The following is a 19,864-nucleotide window of genomic DNA, read 5'->3' on the forward strand; positions in this document are numbered from 1 at the left end:
CCCATGTCAATGTGGAAAACAGTGAAGGCAAGGTAGTTTGTCCTGTTATCCTGTTCCACATTGAGTAACATCCGCATTTGTCCTTCCCTCAGCACAAAATGTGTTGGACAGGAGAGCAGCAGGATGATGACACATTCACCACTGGTGTGGAAAAAGGAACCAGTTAATACAGCTGTTGTTCCAAGGCCATTTTCAGTGTCCTTTCATTCCCAACATTGCTTTCTTTTAAATGTAATCCTCTGACACTGATAGAGGTCTTCCACTTTGTAGCTGATTTAAAACACAGCAAGGAGACTAAAAGACCTTTTTCACTGCAGCCATTTTGACTTGTCTTAGAAGGGGAAAGCACAGGTGGATCTAATGACAGTAACGAATGCAGCATTAATCAGTGTCATTGATTACACCTGTGTTTATTCTGCCTTCACAAGTCAAAGTATGTGCTATAGGAGCAACATTTGTAGTACGTTTTATCTGTTTAAAGGTCCAGTATGCAGGATTTAGGGGGATATATTGGCAGAAAATAAGAGCCACACCTCACACAGGGAGTGGGTACTTGTCAACTGAGATCCCTGTGTTGCATCACCATGTTTCTACAGTAGGAAACACTGGCTCTAGACAGGGGAATTCAAGTTTTCACATCAGCTATCATAGTTAGCAGCCCCTCCACGAGAGCATCAGAAAAATATTTTTTTTAACGTGAAACTGCTTTATTCAGTGTATTTACTGGTTTAAATTAACAGGGTCTGTTTGTTTTGGATAGGAGGAGACCCTTGCGGATGATTCAGCTCCCAGTAAAACCCTCGTAAATGTCTGGATCTTAAGTTATCAGAGAAAAAACAACAAATATTAGCAGGTGCTGGGCAAGCAGCCTCTCTGATGTGCCAAACATCATTGGAGAAATACTGATTTGTGAAGTGAAACTGCTTTATTCAGGGTTTTACCAGTTAGAATAACTTGTTCCATTTGTTTCAGAGAAGAGGGGGCCTCTGCAGATAATTCGGCTCACAGTAAAAACCTCCTGAACATCTGGATCTTAAGTTATCAGAGAAAAAACAACAAATATTAGCAGGTGCTGGGCAAGCAGCCTGTCTCTGACATGCCAAACATCACTGGAGAAACGCTGATTTGTAAAGTGAAACTGCTTTATTCAGCATTTTACTGGTTTAAATCACTAAGTCTGTTTGTTGTGGAGAGGAGAAGACCTCTGTGGGTAATTCAGCTTTCGGTAAAAACCTCCTGAACGTCTGGATCAGAAATAAAGTGAAAACACATTAACAGAAAAAAATGCTAGTAGCTTGTTTGATTGTTTTGGAAAATAAGAGACCTCTGTGGATAATCCAGCTCCCAGTTACAGCCTTCTGAATGAACGAGTACTGAAGGAATTCTTATCAGAAGTTTTAGCAGGTTGCAATCTGCAATCCTCACCACTAGATGCTGCTAAATTCCCCTAAATCTTACACACTGCTCCTTTAAGGCAGTAAATGAAAAGGTTTGAAAGCATTAAAGCCTCATCGTACAAAATTAAAATTCTGAATAGAAAGCAAACAAACTCCCCCGTTTTAGAGATGAACATAAGTTTAATCAAGATTAAATATATGCCCAAAAAAGATCTTGCAACTCATAAGAGATCCAAACAAGTCAAAACAATACAAAAAGATGAGCTTTTCTGTCTGTCATGTCGATAGATTCTTACAATTTTATACTTCCTACGAGTTTTGGACTTTCATTCGGGGTAAAATGTATACATATCTGTCATTCACCATATTATACAGTGCATTGATTCTCAAAACCATTGCCTTCTTCCACATCTAAAACCCCCATACATAAACTCATTTATAGAATTATTTACATACAAGGCTTGAACAAGTCGACTCGAACCAAATTTGGTGAGCGATAATAAGAAAAAACAAACATCACACATCAGAACATATGGGAACTTTCTTAAACTTCACGGCTCGGTTGAGCCATCGTGACATTTTGATACACAAATCACCAAATGGAAAGAGGAGGCAGGAGTGGCCTCAAATTAAATAATGTGATGAGCGAACACTCAGCGAGGGCATTGGAGGATTACTCAGCTTGCAAGTCAGTCCGCCTCTGTGTCTTTAAAGTTTGGTTGCATACACACACACAAAAAAATGTACAAATACAGCTCTGATGCCTCCTGCACACATTGCTCATAATGCACCGAGGTGGGAGGTACACAAAGCAGGCGTGTAATGAGAAACTGAACAGAGTGAATCTAAAATATGGCAACAAATTAATTTAGAGAAGAAAAAAAAAGAAGCTGAATACACTCCGATGTCACAACTGAGTTAGTAAGCAACCACGTCACCAAAGACACAAAAATAAGTCTACATCATCTCAGTTTATTCACGATACCTTATTCGAGATGACACTTTGAGTTAAGTCATACCAGGAAGAGAAAGAAAAAAACAGAACAGCAACACTGGATTCTGTGTAATGTTTTTCTGAGCGCTGCAAAGATGTAACAGTGTCATGACCTCCGAAACATGGCAGAACTTTTACTGTTGGGTGCATCTGTGTGTCAGAACTGAGTACAGCATCTCCAGACAAACAGAATGATAATTAATATAACTTCTGTCGTAATACTACCTCCTTTTTTCTTGATTCTGTCATGAAGAATTGATGAGAAAAGGACAGTTGATGGTATAATGTAATCAGTTATGTGGAAACAAGACACACAGATAGAAAAAATATGTGGGATAAAGGGAGAACAAATATTTATTTAGTAATTTTTAAACTTGTTCTGTATCACACACTGAGATGTTTGCACGTATAAAGCCAGAGAGCCACATTTGTTTGATATTTAAATTTTTTCAACTAGGATTTTTAGATCTGAATATGACCAATTAAATTTGAGCTTTTTTTTTTTTTTTCAATTTCTGAAACTTAAATTTTTGGATCTGAATTTGTGAACACGGGAAAAAAACAGCAATTTTTTTTTTAATTCTAATTTGTCTGTTTAATTTTTTTTTAACTAGGATTTTTAGATCTGAATATGACCAATTAAATTTGAGCAACCTCTTTTCTTTTTTTTTTCAAATTCTGAAACTTAAAATTTTGGATCTGAATTTGTGAACACCGAAAAAAAAATCCAATTCAGCTTTTAAAACTGAAAAAAAAACCACATCAGATTTTAATTTCAACAAGGTAAAAAAACAAATGCTTTTCCAAAGTAAAGCATTTCAATATTATGAATTCAATGGTGATTAAATTTCAATATCAAGTCTTCAGTGGCTTTTAAAATTCAAATACTTATGTCTCTTTTTTTTTTGCTTCCACAGTATGACTTCTTGCCTGTCCTTCATTAATTTTGCCACTCGCCTCCATTGAAAAAATCTACTCCTGGTGCACTCTGTCTATGAGATTGTAAGGTGAGAGACAGCCTGTTTTGGGGCAGGCACAAGCCAGAAAGAGCACTGCTTCCACTGAACATCCTCCCAGATCTTCATATATGCACGGTGACGAGGGCAGAGAATAATGGACTACTGTTATACAACAAAAAAAAAAAAAAAGATTAACTTTGTGTACAATGGTGTTTTTAATGTGTGTGAGAGACTTGGCAAAGACCAGGAGCTCTCTGTGGAACAGAGGCATAGTGTTATGAAGTACATTTGCAATAACGTTAGATCTTCAACATTGTCTGTGTTCTTGTGGGATAAACGACCACTATTACCACCAAACAGGAAACAGAGCGCTGCACTCGCCGGGTTTCTGTTCACGGTTATGAAAGCGTCACTCAGGGCAGAAGCAGCCACAAGGCCACGCTGGACAGTGTTGGGCTGGGGGGGGGGGGGGGGGGGGGGGGGTCAGTGACAGAAGAGGAGCCCAGGGTGAAAAGTGGTAAAATACAATGTGAGAGCAAAGTCCTACAGCTTGGTCTATGTGAGCGCAGCGAGGACAGGTGGTGGATATACGACAGGGCTCCGAGGGCTCGATGAGAAGGTCTAGCATGGGTGTATCTTGGGACACGCATACACGTACAGTACATACATATTAGTCCAGTCTTCAAACTAGGGCTCCAGATGTCTCTTTGTCACCCTCTGGTGGTTTTGTCCAGAATAGATCTGGCATCACTTTCTCTTCCTCACACACACACATACAGGCTGCCATCGCACAAATCTCCTCCTACACACACACACACACACAAACACACACATACATATATGAACAAACACACTCCTTGGCTCCCCTGTGTCTGTATTCAGGCTTATCTGGTGTAGTAGACTCTGTAGTAAACACTCTTGGAGCGCCAGAGTGAATAGGAGTTGTCAAACTTGAGCAGGTAGACTCCGCGGCCAGGGTACTGGTGGCTGCCAGCGTACACCTCCTCATGACAGTCCCGCCGGTACACCGGCACAATCTCATCCACCTGGGGCTTCCCCGCCTCCTTCTTCGCCTTCTCCTCCTCAGTGGGAGGATCACCTGAGGACACAGGAACGATAAATCAAACTGGGATAGAAAGCAGGAGGGAATCAGCGATGAGTCTCATCTTTATAAATGGCACACACACAAAGCTCCTTTTAACAGCGTCACTATAATTATGCAATATCATTAACCTTAATATTAGAGTTATGTTTGTGCCTTAATCCTAAAAATATGATGGGTCATTTTGAGCACTGAAAAAAGATTTTTAACAAGCACATAAATTATAATTTTTGCAGTTAAAATCACCAGAGCTGAAATGCTTAATTGTTGAATCGATTAGTTATTATCAAATTAAATGTCAACTAATTTTGTAATTGATTAATCAGGTGAGTAATTTAAAAAAAGAAAAAAACATCTCTGATTCCAGCTTCTTAAATGTGCATATTTTCTGGTTTCTTTACTCCTCTATGACCGTCAACCAAATATCTTTATTTTTATTTTTTCTATTTTTGGCTCTTTGCCTTTATTAGACAGGAGAGTCCAAATGTGTAATGGGGTGAGAGAGGGGATGACATGCAGTAGAAGGCCACCGGCTGTACTCAAAGCCATGACTGCCGCAGCAGGGATGGCACCCTCACATATGGGACTCACGTGCTACTCACTAAGCCACCAGGTGCACCAAAAACTGAACTTTGAGTTGTGGGCAAAACAGGACATTTGAGGACACCATCCTGGGCTTTGGGAAACACTGATCGACATTTTTCACCATTTTCTGGCACTTTCATAAACCAAACAACTTATTGATTAATCCAGGAAATAATCAACAGATTACTCGTCACTGAAAACAGCTGTTAGCTGCAACCCTAATAATCATGAATAATTTAATTTAAGCAATCAAGTATCTATTCTGAGCTCCAAACAGTTTTTTTTCTTTGTGTGCACATTACACACTAAGGCGCAAATGTAATGCCATATGATGTGGCCTGACATTACACCATCCCACACCCCTTTAGCTATCAGTCTCTTACTTAAAGGATCAATTTTGAACAAAACTTGTGAGTTCATGACAAAAAGTGACAAAAACACACAGTTTTGTTACATTAAACATAACTACACAACCTCTACTCCAGCTGACATTCAGGTCTGAAGATTAAAAGAACTGACATGACTGTGAAAGGCTAATATGTACAGTTAATTTAACTAACAAAACCATGCCAATCCCACAGCACATTATTGCCTTTATCTTATCAACATATTGCCACAGTTGCATTTCTATTCACACCACTGCACAAGCAGGCCTTCCTCTGCCTCAGTAAGAACTATGAGATGTTTACCTGTGGCGTAGGCAAGTTGTGAACTTCACATAAGAACATATTGTTTGAAAAACTAGTTATTCATTTCTCCATTGACCAATGAGCGAAACAACCGAATTTAATCAATGAAACAGACAGTCCTTTTCAAAGTAACTGCTTCTGAGGTAATGATGGAACTAAATAACCACCATGACATGTTCATTTTCCATAACCGCTTATTTTGTTAGGTGTCGCGGGGGGGCTGGAGCCTATCCCAGCTGGCATTGGGCAAGAGGCGGGGTACACCCTGGACAGGTCACCAGACTATCACGGGGCTGACACATTGAGACAGACAACCATTCACACTCACATTCACACCTACGGACAATTTAGAGTCACCATGTCTTTGGACTGTGGGAGGAAGCTGGAGCACCCGGGGAAAACCCACGCTGACACCAGGAGAACATGCAAACTCCGCACAGAAGGGCTCCCCCACCCTGGGTTTGGACCAGGAACCCTCTTACTGTGAGGCTGCACCACCGCGTTGCCACCATGACATGTTATTAAATAGCAGAGTATGTCATAGATGGTATCCACAGCAAATGGCTGTGTAGCTAAAACCAGGAGGGCAATAATGACCCATCTATTCCATTTTCTATCCAATAGTGACACAAAGGGAACGGCCAGTAAAATTAAATTTTCAATTCCTGGAAAAACATTACATAATACGGAACACATTATTGAATAAGAGCCAACACCCAGCCACAACATCACAGTAAGTAAAGCTGACTCTTTAAGCAGATATTCTCAACACACTGCAGGCTTATTCACACAGCCTCCCCACCCATGCCTCACCTTCTTCATCCTCGTCCTCGTCGCTGGACTCTGACACGTGCACGCTGACCGAGGCGGAGGCGGCGTCCGTCCACTCGAAGAAGACCCCGAAGCCGATGTCGTAATAGTCCGTGGCAAACTCCCAGAACAGGTAAGAGCCTTCCTCGTGGGTGGGCACACGCACTGTCACCACCTCGCCACGCCCCACTGTGATCACGCTGTCTGCGTCCTGCCGGATTTTCTCCTTGAAGTCCTTGATCTGCGGTCGTGTCCACATGGAGGGAGCGGCTATGACTGGTGGGGAGTCTGCTGTGATCGAGAGACAAGAGGCTTCTTACAATCTGTTGTAAAAATCTGCTCGTACAAGTTTCTTATTAGAGAATAAATATTACATTTTTATTTCCTAACAAGTGATTTCCTCCCAGCAAACACAGACCGAATGCCAAACTAGCTCACCTAACAGGCCAGGTATGATTCACAAAGAGAAAAAGACAGACAGAGAGCATGTGTGCATGTGGCCAGTGCTTTGCATACCCGCCTATCCATCCATCTTTCTTCAAAACAATATTTTGAGAGTGAATAGCCAGCCACAGTGGATTAATTTGGCTCAGGATGTATGTGTTGGAATGAGACCAGTGCCTTGTTCACTTCTCGTGTGAGTGCTTACCTTCCTGTAAGCAGAATGTGTGCTTGGATAATACCTAAACCAGCAGCCTATCATGTATCACTTGTTCCAGCTCTTCTCCTCCCTGCCCTCCAGGTCACATCAACAAGGACACAGCAGATAAGAATCAGGTTTCAAGTTTGGTATAAGAGTTTGTTTGACGGAGAACTCCCCCCTCTCTGCTTTGTAGCCATAAGCTATCCAATAAAGGAAACGTAGATTCTTTCTGCATGAAGTCAACTCCAGTGGTTCCTGTTTTTTGAGGAGATAAACATCTACGGCCCACTAACCTAATAAAGGCCCGTTCTCTGAGACCTCCTCCGCCGGCTCAGGCTCCGGCTCCCGGTCCATGCTCTCGGAGTACGAGTCCGACTGGCCTCCATTGACTGTTGGGGTTTCCTCGCCAGCAGGTGGTGAAGCTGCGCACAACGGTCCCGCTGCTGAGGCAGGGATGGGTTCACCACTGTTGAAGCCGCTCGATTCGAGGGTGCCCTGCACCATGGAATCAGCCTGCATTTGCTGCTTCTGTAAGGCCGCCTGAAATGAAAGGAAGACAACACTGAATCAAGACCCTGAACCCCAAACTAGAGACCTAAACCAAAAGTGTTATATTTCTACACTGCTGCTGGGACGATTATAAAATCCTGCTTTTATGTGAATTACACTTATATTCACTTTACCTTTTTACTTTTAACTTATCTTTATATACTTTTACTTAAGGCACAGACACACCAAACCGACATCAAATAACTAGTGGCAACTAAGATTCACTGTTGCCTCATGACGCCCATGTCTCGGCGAAAAAGTTGCCCCTGAACACAACACAAAGGGCCTTTCCCAAACCACCCCCTACACCCTCTCCCTAGTCACTTCCACTCCCTTTCTGCATTCACGAGTGTCTGCCACGTGAGTTAAGTACCATCCAAACCAACTAGTGAGGCGTGGGAGTGGGTTACAATGACCATGTGCAACAAAGAACTGTGCTGGTCATGGAAGAAGCTCGGTACATATTAAGTTCTGTGCGACTACCCTAAGGTATGTTAACTATTCAAACTACAGATGTTAACTTCTTAAATGCTACATCGTATTTAGGGTCAAATACACACCTCTCTAGTCTCTATAAAACAACAGTCATGTTTATTTTGTAACAGGAACTGTTACAAAAACAAGTAGTTTAGAAACATTAGAATGAAAAATTAGAAGATCTTTACAAGAGTAAAAGATGAGAAATGTCACCAGTGAATCTCAGGGATATGTTTTATTCCCTTTTATGTATTATTTACTTATTTATTGATTTGTTCGTTGATTTTAATGGCAAAAGGATAATACACGCTACAAAAATTTTGGTAAACATCAGCACAAATCAAATAAAAGTGATACACATACATATAGACAACATTAAAAGGGGAATAATTTAAGTTTTCACCATGGTTACCAAATATAACAACAGCTCCTGTCTCAGCTACAGAGGGGGAAATGTGTTCCAAAGCTTCCCACTGTGTTTACACCCTACACCTTGATGTAGGATGCTTCACTTAGCTGTGGAGGTGACTACAAATGGAGTGGGTAGGTTCCAGTTTTGGAAAAGGCAAAAAGACTACAGCCAGTAATCAACTAGCAAGCAGTCGGGAGACGTTTTCCTAGAGAGCCTTTTACCAGAAGGAGACTTCTTAGTTAAGGTTAGGAAAAAGTCTTAGTTTAGTTTTCTTGGGTTATAAAGAATGTCAGGGCCCTTAGTGTTTTACTCCTTTTAACATCCCTGTATATATTTATTACTTCTCATTACCCATATATACATTTGCTACATTCCTGTTTACATTACAGCAAAAACATATATTATTTTAAATATATTTTTTATTTTATGTCTTAGATTCCCAATTTCTACTTGCGTAAATTTTCTTTTTATATGTAATGATCAATGTTAGAGGGAGCCTGAGATCTTATATTTTCATCACCAATTACTGCTTCACTGTAACTGTTGCGCATATGACTATAAATGACTTGAAACTTTATCCATGTAAGGCTGCACCATTATGGCTAAAACTGTCATTCTGATGAGTTTGCCTAATACTGCCTTCATCACAGTGCTTGATTATGTGGGGAGCTTAACAATCTCAATTATTTTTCCATCTTTTGTCAACATGCTGAACAGTCTCTAAAATGGCGGTTTCCTAAATAACCTGTTCTGACTTAGAGTTTGATCACAGCATTTGCAGGCACTTGTGGCTGGCGCATAACTATTTTCAATTTACAGTGGATCTTTAAAAGAAATGTTGCCAAAACCTTAATACTTCCCTAAAATCAATCGATGAAAGTCCATCTCTCTGTTAGTGATTACACAATACCTGTTGCTGGGCCAGCTGGACCTGGTAGAGCTGCTGCATGTACTGCTGGTAGTGCTGCTCCTGAAGCTGACGGATGAGGCCCAGTTGTTGCTCGGGGCTGTTGGGGTATTGCTGAGCAGCGTACTGTTGGAACTGCACTGCCGTCTGCGCATTCAACGCTGCCATTATCTGTTGTCTGGGAAAAATAACAGGGGCAAAGTCAGTGAGGAAGGAAATACAGGAAACAGAGAGGAGACAATAGGGGACAGTGGAAAGTTGCAAGGTTTTAACATGGAGAGATGAGTGGCAGGGAGTAAGCACTGTCCTCTGTGGACCTGGTTTCAGCTGAGCACTGACGCTGCTAAAGTGCCTTGCTTGACAATGAATCTGTCACAGCTCCGGGGCTGAAAAGACAATATCCCTGACGATATCAGTGTCGGGGAAGTGTGACGATCATGTAGAAGTCATGCTGGAGTCAAATCGATATTTTGCAAACACACACAAGGTGACAGAGACACATACTTCTGCTGCTCAATCCGTAGCCTCTCCTCTTCTGCCTGTCTCCTTTCCTCCTCCTCTCTCCTCAGCCGTTCCTCCTCCTCGAGCCTCCGTCTCTCCTCCTCCTGCCTTTGTCGCTCCCTCTCCTCCTCCTCCAGCCGCTGACGCTCCTCTTCTTCTTTCCTGTCGAAGAGCAAAGTAACGAAGGATATTATAAATCATGCAAATGGTCATATTTATTTGCTGCTTCAACGTTTTGATGCCTGCATATAGGACACGCGGAACCTGAGTCTGAATTTAGACGCTGAAGCAGAGGGACCTCCCTCATGGGGAGTGAAGTCGAGCACCTTACCTTTTCCTCTCCTGCTCCTCCCTTTCGATCTTGTGTGAGGTGACGTAGGGAGCAAAGAGGTTACAGCACTTGTTCAGCAGTTTGACAAACTCCACCATCGCCTCCTCCTTCTCCATGTTACCCAGGGAGGCCCACTCTTTCCTGCACAGAGCGACAATGGGCGTGAGGACAAATAATAGAGGCAGGTGGGTAAATTGAGCTCAAGACATTTTTTGACTTCTTTTCAGATGACATAAGATAAAACAAAAATTGTATCTGTGGCATTTGTAACAACCGTTGTGTCTTTACAACATCCACAGCCACAGGATGTGAGCAATTATTCATCCATTCATTCAATAAATAAATTTGAAATACCAACTGTGTGTCAGTAAAACAGGTTATCTTACTTCACAGGTTTTCATACCTCTCTAATACATAAAGGAATTATGATCTCACCACGGGGGTTCAATGGATAATTAACACCAAAGTGCTGGAATGTCTGTCATATTTCAAAGGTTGCACCCACTGGCGCACACACACAGACGTCTGCCAGGTTTACCTGCGGTCGTTGCCCAGGACATCAAAGAAGCCAACCTCCGGTGAAGCATCAGGATTATAAGGGCCCAGTAACACCTGTTTGTGCAGAGCGACCAGCCGCAGCTTCTCCTCGTATGTTGGGTGGAAGGCTTTTCCATCTTTATCTGAGAGCAGAAACGTGAATGCAATGAGTTCGCTTTCATTTCTTTTTATGTCCAGTAGTTTAAATGCTTGTGAATGCCACAACACACCTTTGTTTCTTATTACAACATGGTGGCAGCAGCAGCAGAAGCATTTAGAGTTAGTTATTCTTTAAACACTCTATAACTTAATAGCATCCTCCTGGAAAGATTATTATAATCACAGTCAAATTTATTTAATCCAAGGTGAGGCAAGGATCAGATTTACGCATACGAGTTATGCAACTAGACCTAACCCTAACTGACAGAGCACAGATTACCATCGCACAGTGGCAACTGGGCCCAAACCTGTTTGCACAGTCATCACAAGCACTTTGCTCTAATGAAAACAGTGCAAATCCCTAGAGTTCAAAATTGAAAACGTGCTCAAAGTATTTGCAAAGTAACACATTTAACCACAATTTGCCTTAAAGCCACAGAGAGAGGGACACACTGCATATTCATTTACATTTTTCGGATATGCTGTGCTGCTTTGACTCACTACTACTTGACAAATAGGCTGTTGCATAATGCACTGAAATGAGGCGTTGATCTTGAAACAGATGTTATAGCTGGTTATATATTGCTACAATATATTTTGCAAGCTGTCTTTTGAGCACGAGACATACGCTGGGTAGCTAGTGATGACACAGGGACGGTGATGGGGTATATGTTGCATGTTGCGCCGCCTTGTTTCTACAGTAGCCCAGAAGATTTTGCATTGTTAGCAGCCCCTTCTGCAACAAGAGTGTCAGAAAAACACTGATTCTTTTAACGTGAAACTGCTTCATTCAGTGTTTTTACTGGTTTAAATCACTGGGTCCATTTGATTTGGACAGGCGGAGACTTCTATGGATAGTTCAGCTCCCTTTTAAGAACTTCCTGAGCAATAAACACTGAAGGAATTCTATCCAGGAGGCTGGATGCTATCTGCAATCCTCACCTCTAGCTGCCTCTAGCACCCCCCTTAATTTAACACACTGTTCCTTTTAAGGTGATGCTATTAATTCAGATAGCCTGACAGATTGTATGCATGGAAAAACAACTACAAGTGCAAGTAATCCACCACTTGCGCCTTTTATTGGATTTCCTGCTAGAGTAGTAGTAGTAGCAGGGAGTGGTATATGGATATGAGGAGGCAGTTAGGCTGTAAAACAAGCCAGTGGACACACAACACCGTGAGCAATGAAAACGTGGTGCACTGTGAACTGGTTTTAGAGATGTCAAATGGAGACAATGGGTCGGAGGGTCTAACCGGACTAACTGACTCCTTCAGCACAGCAGGAATCTGTCAGCGTCTGATTCATCAGTGTAAGCAGCTGACATGCAGGCTGCATCAGTGGCAGGGCAGGGCGTGTTTAAAGCTCCCAAACAAATCACTATGAGCCACCACTCAGCTAGGATGGATAGCTTCTTACGTTACAGCTCTTATATTAGTTAATGGAGCGGTCGCATAACAAGTCTGATTGTTCTTCTCACACCCAAATAAAGGTACACAGAAGACAGACAACACCAGATAAACAGCCGGGTGAAAATGCTCTGAGGCCACAACCAGACACAAATGGACTTCTCGGAAGTGAAGTGCTTATTTTACCCTTTAACAACCGGCTAGCAGCTTGTTAGCAGCGTCAGCTACTCGTTAGCTTTGAAGCTAATGTAGTGTTGCGGCTGACAGCAGCAGCCCCGGCGGTGACAGCTAACAGCTAGCATTAGCAAACGGCTAACCGCTGCCAGCGCGAGCGCTTCGTGTCTTGATTTAACGGTCGTTTCGGACGTTAGCTGCTCCTGCGCGTTAAAGCTGTGACATTATAACAACCGTAAAATACCTTTGAAGAATTTAAGGCTCATTCCGTACAGCTCCAGCAAAGGAAAGCCCCATTTCCTCTCTATGGCAGATTTGGCTGTCTCTCCATCTTCGCCACCCGCGGCACCCGGCGTGTCGGTCTCGGGTTCCGCGGGTCTGGGGTCCGGCTCCTCGACCTGGATCTGCTCGCCCTCCGGGTCGGGACTGAGGGTGAGGCCATCGATGGAAACTTCGAGCCGGCTGGAAGTAGCACTGTCGAGGTCGCCGCTCTGAACCTCTGTCGCCATCATGTAGACTGTCAGCTGAAGCGGCCACGTACCTACTTCCGTTTAGTCTTGGCGGAAGTTCCGGGAGGTTTTTTTTTTCTTCTTCGATGTAAATAATGACGACGCTTTAACTTTAACCGATAAAAGAAACATTTAAAGAAATTATTTATTCATTTTTTATTCTTTTTTATTTCCTACATTTTTTCCTTATATATTGCTGTAATTTTAAAACAACATGATAGATACAGAAATGTTATCTGCAATTCTCTTGTTTACTTAGGACAGGGGTGTCCAAAGTTTTTTTTTAAAATTGGGGGCCATTTAAGACTGTGTGAAAATACCTGGGGCCAGCTGCTTGTCTCATCATATGGGTCATTAAAAAGCATTAAGATCACATATAAATTAACTTTATCCAACTGTTTTTCATATTTCACTGAAAAAGTATTTGACTTTCCACCGCTCATGAAAGTGGCGGCCCTTACTGTCGACTTTACACTTTTTTGCTGTGGCCATGTCTGCTACCTGGTACGCATGTAACGATCAACCATCCAATAACATTGATGCAAAGTGAAAACAGCCATCTCTGAATTAAGCACATATTTTTTCCCATGGTACGCCTGTGTCATCATTTCTGTGGAGGCACACCTTCTTTAGAAATATCATATTGTTGACCTAAGAATCAATACAATATCATATTGTGGTTCAACCTGTTATTTACACCCATACGACCTAGCAGGAAATGTCTGCTGCTCGGCAACCATTTGTTTGTCTGTGTACCGTCTTTATGAAAACACATTGCCTCTGCCTGTATAGTTCCTACTTGGTGCATGTCTACAAACTCTACAATAGTTCTGTCATTGTGAGGTGAACAGAAAACATAGAATATATTTCGAGCTGCGAGCTGTTTAAAATTGGTCCACAGGTGGCCGGACTTTGGACATTTTCTCATTGTGACCTTTAATGTTATTCTATGTTCTATATGTCAGTACAGTATGTATACATAATATTAAAAAGCAATGAGATCTAACAATTATTTTAGTAGATTATTGTTGTGCTGTAATACTCCTGGCAACAGTCGTAAGTGTAATCACACATATATCATGTCCATCTACTTTTAATAATAGGATATTGTTTTTTAGACAAAAATAAAAGTGTTGAAGAAGCCAAAAATTATGTCAGTGTTTAACATGACCATGGATGCATTACTGAACAGGCTTACTGGGCACAGGCCAAGGGGCACCAAATGACAGGGGCCTCACAGGCCACAAAATAATGTCAATGAGCCACAGAGACACACGAGGTGACCAAAAAGGACACACTATTATATCAAAAAGACATGGGGAAAAAAACAAGGAGACACAAAAAAGACCACAAAAGATCCATAACAACTTCAAAAAGAAGCAAAACAAAAAAATAGAGGCAAAACCACCACCAGTCTGCGTGTCTTGCTCCTGTGTAGGAGACGTGGTGGGGCCTTTTGCAAAGCTGTGCCCAGGAACCCATTGCTTTATAATCCACCCATGGATATGATGACTGAAAAGTCATTTAGAAATAATATAACAGGTCAGTCAGTTCAGATATACACACACACACACACACACACACACACACACACACAAAGAAACATCTTGTTACCGTCCATATTTGAGAACACTGAAAATCTCATTGTCTTTTAAATGTAGGTGAAGCTTTATTGTCCATGAGGGGATTTTTTTCTTGCAGCCAGATGACACAAAGAACACATAAATACCTAAATGTAATAGTAAATATATTACATAAAACATATTTTTTTTAAAAACATTCAAAAGTTCAATCTGTTCTTAAACTGTTATGTATAATGTATTAAGATGATTTTATTCTCTGATTTTTATTTTACATAAATAAGTTTAGGGACACCAAATATTTGGGAGAAATAGTTCAGCTTTTAAACGTATCATGGCTGCAATTTAGCCTCTTAGTGAAATGGGTGGGAATGGACAAATTTCTATTCATTTCTTTTAGTAAATATGAATTATAGCGTATCAAATATTGTATTTTAAAAGCAGATAACAATACGTATATTTGAGAGTTTAGATATTATAGCAATATATTGGTAGACAGTCCATTTTATATCAGCACCAGAATTAAGGATCCATTAAAATGGATTGTTAAAGCTGAAAAATAAATTTGTCAGTGCTCTCTAGTGGACAAACCAATGCTAATTTATCTGCAATAATTTAATATCAATTGTCAATATATCAGCTGGGTGATTTATGATCCAGCTCTAATATTAATACACATTACTGCAGTAACACATGTTTGGGGGATATGTAGCCTACACAATAACAATCATCACATTCACCTACAGCTTGTAATAATATGTTTCTTTACGCTACAGGCGTATACATAGCACCTTAAAACATCCCTCAAATACACAAAGACCAAGCTCATAACAAAGGCCCATAACACAGCTGACATTTTAACATATACCTGCAAACCTGTGAGGATAATTTACCTGTCTGTCTGCAGGTTAAATGTATAGTGGTCAGGTCGAACTGTGGGTTACACAGTGGTCAGACTTACAAGGTGTGAATGTGCTTTTGTTTGTGTCTACTGAGGCAGCTGCCAACTGGAAATGGCCGGTACAAATCCCCATGTGTTTTCACTGTTTGATGTTTGAAAGTGCAGTCTGTTTACTACAATATATCAGCATGACTGAGCTACATTCTTTTAGTCTAATTAAAATGTCAAATTTCTATCAAGGGCTGCCAAGCTGAAAATGATGACTATACAAACACTAAAAGCAAAGGTGTGTTATCATTATAAGAATGCTGGATGCATTCAAACTGCACAGCTCTTTCATTTCTGACATATTTTTCACTGGTCCCGACTAAAGAGCTTTGTGGCCACAGATGAATGTACGAGGCATTTGCTGCTCATTTATCAGCTCTTTCAGAAAACATGTCATTGCCTTCCTTTTACAAAAGATCAGGAACTTCAACAGCCTGATTTTAGCATAGCAATCTGGTCTGTGCACGCCGGCAATACCCAATTAGGGCCCTCAGACAAAGCAGCCTGTGAACTGTGAATGTCTTTGACGACAAGTACAGAGATCAATAAGTGCTGCTGTGGATCTGAAGTGACACAATGGCTGTCAAGTCATTTTCCCACAGAGATCAACTAGACAAGAGAAAATCTTTAGTGTTTTTTGCTACAAGTCTCCATCAGAAACATGATGTTTAACACTAACTTCATACAGTCTGCTCCACGTGACTTAAACCAGCTGCATCCCATGAATCATATGAATCAGGATGCAGCATGACAAACACTTCATATTGCAAAATGTCACCCCACGCCCAAAGTAATTAAATATGGAGCATAAATTGTGCTTTTAATTGTCCACACATGTACAAAGTTTCACTCTGACATAGGAAATGTAGGGTAATGTCTCTCTCTGAGTGTTGTAGCTCTGCCATGAGTACTTCCTGGTCAGTGCAGTTTATTCTGGCTCTGATATTTCTGTATAATGTCTACACATGTAATGTGTACACCGACATGCAATGCGGCTTTCCCCCTTTTTCTGTTGTGTTATTTCCATCCCCTCAGGGTGTGTGATTTAAACATATCTATCTCTTCTGCCATGTGTTTTTTTCCATTTTACACCCTGTTCTAACAAATTAAATAAAATATTGTGTTTAAAAAAAAGTACCTGTGATCATTAAAACTCATTCATGTCCAAATATGTATGAACAAATTAGTCTGTCTGTGCTGCTACTTGACCTCTTGACTTGACCCCCCCCCCCCCCCCCCCCCCCCTCTGAAACAAATAAAGGTGACCCATTCAATAACAAGCGCCCACTCCTGGATACTTTTGAACTGAGGTTTGTGTATTGAGATTAACTTTGTTGCCACTGAAAGGGGGCAGGAAGCATCATTTCCTACATACATCAGTACTCAGGAGCAGATCCTCTGAAGACCTGCATCTTTATGAAACACAACCTATGTTTTTCAATTAATTCAAACTCAAGGTTTCTAGCTTATCTTATCATACTTTTTTTTTTTTTTTTTTTACATCTAACCCATAAAAGAAAAACCTCTATCAACAATGGAAAAAATATACAACCCTGTCTAGCTGCAGAATCACAGTCAACAATACACAGCTTTAATACAATTTGAATGGCATATCCTTTATGTTATTTAAAAGTGTATATATTTATGTATTGTCTTCCTGCTTTACTAATAAGATATACTCAAAATATATAATCTTTATCATCATATATACTTCATTATGTACACAAATACCTAATGCATAGAGACTATAGGACACTGGCCACACAACAGAGTGTATATTCTTGCTGAATTGCTCCAACAAACAGTTGTTGAAATAAAGCCTATGCTCACATTCTTTGCAAAGGAATATGACTTTTGACTGGAGTTTATTAGATACAGCAGAAAAATGTTATCAAGCCACACACTGCAGCCCCTGTGAGGCTCTAACCCGTTGAGGAAATGGCAGTTTCCGACTGTCCCTCTTTGAAGGCTACAGGTCCATTATTGCTTCATCCATTCCAAAGCGGATAAATGTTTTCACTGCCGATGTGTATTGCGCATGCAGATTCCATTAAAAACCCCTTAAAGAGACATGCGGCCGCTCCACCGTCCCAGGTGTGATGCCTTCACACCTCCGGCGGCCTGCAGACGTCTGAAGTCAGTGCGCGGCTGCTGCAGTGCCAGCCGGCACCGATGGTTCACCCATTCACACGTACAGGCAGCATCACCTTTGATCGCGGGGGGATTTAACCCCAGAGACGCGCAGGTCTCAAACTCAGTCAGTCGCTGGAAGTAAGAGGTCGAGGATCATGTCTTCTGTTCATGGGAATATGCGCGTTGGGGATCTGAATCATTTCCAGATGTATCATGACGGGCCTCTGCAGATTAACAGCATGGGGAACTCAGGTGGGTGACTGGCAGCAAGAGAATAACTCGCAAACAAACTGTGAAGCAGCTTTCACCACTGGTCACAGTAAAAAACGGCTTTGCAGCTGTGCGTAATTTACGCATTACGCACAGGCACTTTAGACTTCTAGTCTACTTTTACTAAACATTCTTTATGTATCTTCACAGATTATGGATCCACAGATGTTGCAAACTACTTCAACTCTGCTAACTCTGCACCGAGGGCGGATAAATGTGTGGCAATCCTGACCCACAGGAGAAAGAGGACCAACTTCACCCAGCAGCAGATCGAGGTGTTGGAGAAAGTTTACTCAGACACTAAATATCCTGACATCTACCTGCGAGAGAGACTGGAGGCTCTGACCGGCCTGCCCGAGTCCAGAATTCAGGTAATGTCAAGTTTCATTGAAGTCTCAACATGTGCAATGTTTTTTTTTTAATTTGTTTTAAATTTTAAAACATCAAAGTTATTGTAAATTGTTCAACTGTCCTGTCCTCACATTTCAGGTATGGTTCCAGAACAGAAGGGCCAAGTCACGTCGCCAGGTTGGCTCATCGGTGTCCATTAAGGTCGCCAACCCGCCAGCAGCTGGCCCCTTCAGCCAGCTCCAGAGCAGGATGGGCCCAGAGAAAGGTAGTTATTACAGTAATAGGTTTTTGTTGTGGGCCCAGTTACACTTATTTTTTGTCACTCAAGCATTAAGTGCTCAGTCCTTATCTACCCACAAGTGCATCAAGCCACATTAGATATAATATGGCAGTTCGCTGCAGAAATATCTGCTTTAAAGGGGAGTTACACCTATTTTCAAAATTCATACATGTTATTGCTAGGGTCTAAGGTAGTCTAAAAATAGTAGTAAACATGAACAACTCTCTCCCAAATCCAAAACTAGAGAGCTTACATTCAAATTTGTGACGTCACCAAGTGAAATTACTCTCTCGGAGAGACTTCTACAAATCAATGAACTTTTTTTTTTGGTTGGTTGGTGTTGCCCTTGAAATCACTAACACATGATTTGAAGTCATTTTAGTTTACATATGTTGCTTCAGAACTACTCCTCTCGTTAGTGTAGGGAATGAGTGTAGCATATTTCTCTTATTTCAGAACTAACTGCTTCACTCTCCTTTTCTCTTCCAGTATATGACAACAATCATGGAGCCGAGGCACACAGGATAGCAGGTTTCGGACTGGAGGACAGTTTCAGACCTACACTGCACCAAAACACAGACGACCCTCACAGAACCAGTATGCTCACCAAACCCAGCAGCTACGAACACACGCCCGTCTCCTGCATCTACGACAAGGAGGGAACCAGAGTGAAGCCTGGGCAGACACAACGGCGCGAGCTGAGCGTCAACGTCCCGTGCTGTAACATCCATCTGTATCCCAAAGAGAACGAGCATCAACTCAAAATGGAAGCCAACATGAGCGCCAACCAGGGTGCAAAGGTTCTGGTGGAATATGACAACTTCCCACCAAACAAGACCATCGGGCCAGAGATGAAGGTTGTGATTCCTCCCATCCCCACGCAGAATAACTTCAGCAGGTCTTCACCGAAGGATAACGGATGCCAAATCCAGTATCCACATGTGAGGGCAGCAGGCGACAGGTTCAGTCACTTCTCCCCGATCCACGCCACGGAGGCTCAGGACTTCACTGACTCTGACTCAGACTGGGAAAACGAGGCCATGGCTGGTTTTGGTGGCTTTATGTGATGTATTATAAGAGGCAGTAAAAGGAACATTTGTATTTATTGTAAAATAGTAATAAAACTGTTGATTGTAAAGAAAGAAAACTGTCTGTTAAT

General features: G+C 41.6%; 2 protein-coding genes across 3 annotated transcripts; one reads left to right on the forward strand and one right to left on the reverse strand.

Moving 5' to 3' along the window:
• Nucleotides 1-1,557: 1,557 nt before the first annotated feature.
• acbd3 (acyl-Coenzyme A binding domain containing 3) lies at nucleotides 1,558-13,184 on the reverse strand. 2 transcript variants are annotated; one of them, XM_050058030.1, is made up of 8 exons: nucleotides 12,878-13,184; nucleotides 10,895-11,036; nucleotides 10,357-10,497; nucleotides 10,029-10,187; nucleotides 9,528-9,702; nucleotides 7,473-7,719; nucleotides 6,540-6,824; nucleotides 1,558-4,449 (listed from the first exon to the last, which is right to left on the reverse strand). In XM_050058030.1, exons 1-8 carry the CDS (start codon nucleotides 13,143-13,145, stop codon nucleotides 4,235-4,237), a joined length of 1,632 nt encoding a protein of 543 aa, XP_049913987.1. In that variant the 5' UTR covers nucleotides 13,146-13,184; the 3' UTR covers nucleotides 1,558-4,234. The 2 variants fall into 2 exon arrangements, with proteins under 2 accessions (XP_049913987.1, XP_049913986.1); XM_050058029.1 differs by having other exon boundaries at nucleotides 6,540-6,827; nucleotides 12,878-13,183.
• A 4,775-nt stretch (nucleotides 13,185-17,959) lies between these two features.
• On the forward strand, nucleotides 17,960-19,772 carry mixl1 (Mix paired-like homeobox). Its single transcript, XM_050058620.1, has 4 exons — nucleotides 17,960-18,056; nucleotides 18,225-18,445; nucleotides 18,564-18,690; nucleotides 19,195-19,772. The coding sequence occupies exons 1-4, from the start codon at nucleotides 17,960-17,962 to the stop codon at nucleotides 19,770-19,772; spliced, it is 1,023 nt and encodes a 340-aa protein (XP_049914577.1).
• Nucleotides 19,773-19,864: the final 92 nt, after the last annotated feature.

This window comes from Epinephelus moara, chromosome 12 (assembly GCF_006386435.1).
Source record: "Epinephelus moara isolate mb chromosome 12, YSFRI_EMoa_1.0, whole genome shotgun sequence".
NCBI classification, from domain to species: Eukaryota; Metazoa; Chordata; class Actinopteri; order Perciformes; family Serranidae; genus Epinephelus; species Epinephelus moara.

Excerpts from the sequence above, each read along its gene's own strand:
- mixl1 (XM_050058620.1), top strand. The coding sequence starts at position 17,960 with ATGTCTTCTGTTCATGGGAATATGCGCGTTGGGGATCTGAATCATTTC. Across the intron at positions 18,057-18,224 it reads TAACAGCATGGGGAACTCAG|ATTATGGATCCACAGATGTT; the intron begins GTGGGTGACTGG and ends GTATCTTCACAG. Across the intron at positions 18,691-19,194 it reads CAGGATGGGCCCAGAGAAAG|TATATGACAACAATCATGGA; the intron begins GTAGTTATTACA and ends TTTCTCTTCCAG.
- acbd3 (XM_050058029.1), bottom strand. The coding sequence starts at position 13,145 with ATGATGGCGACAGAGGTTCAGAGCGGCGACCTCGACAGTGCTACTTCC. Across the intron at positions 11,037-12,877 it reads GAGCCTTAAATTCTTCAAAG|ATAAAGATGGAAAAGCCTTC; the intron begins GTATTTTACGGT and ends TTCTGCTCTCAG. Across the intron at positions 10,188-10,356 it reads GAGGAGCAGGAGAGGAAAAG|GAAAGAAGAAGAGGAGCGTC; the intron begins GTAAGGTGCTCG and ends GCTCTTCGACAG.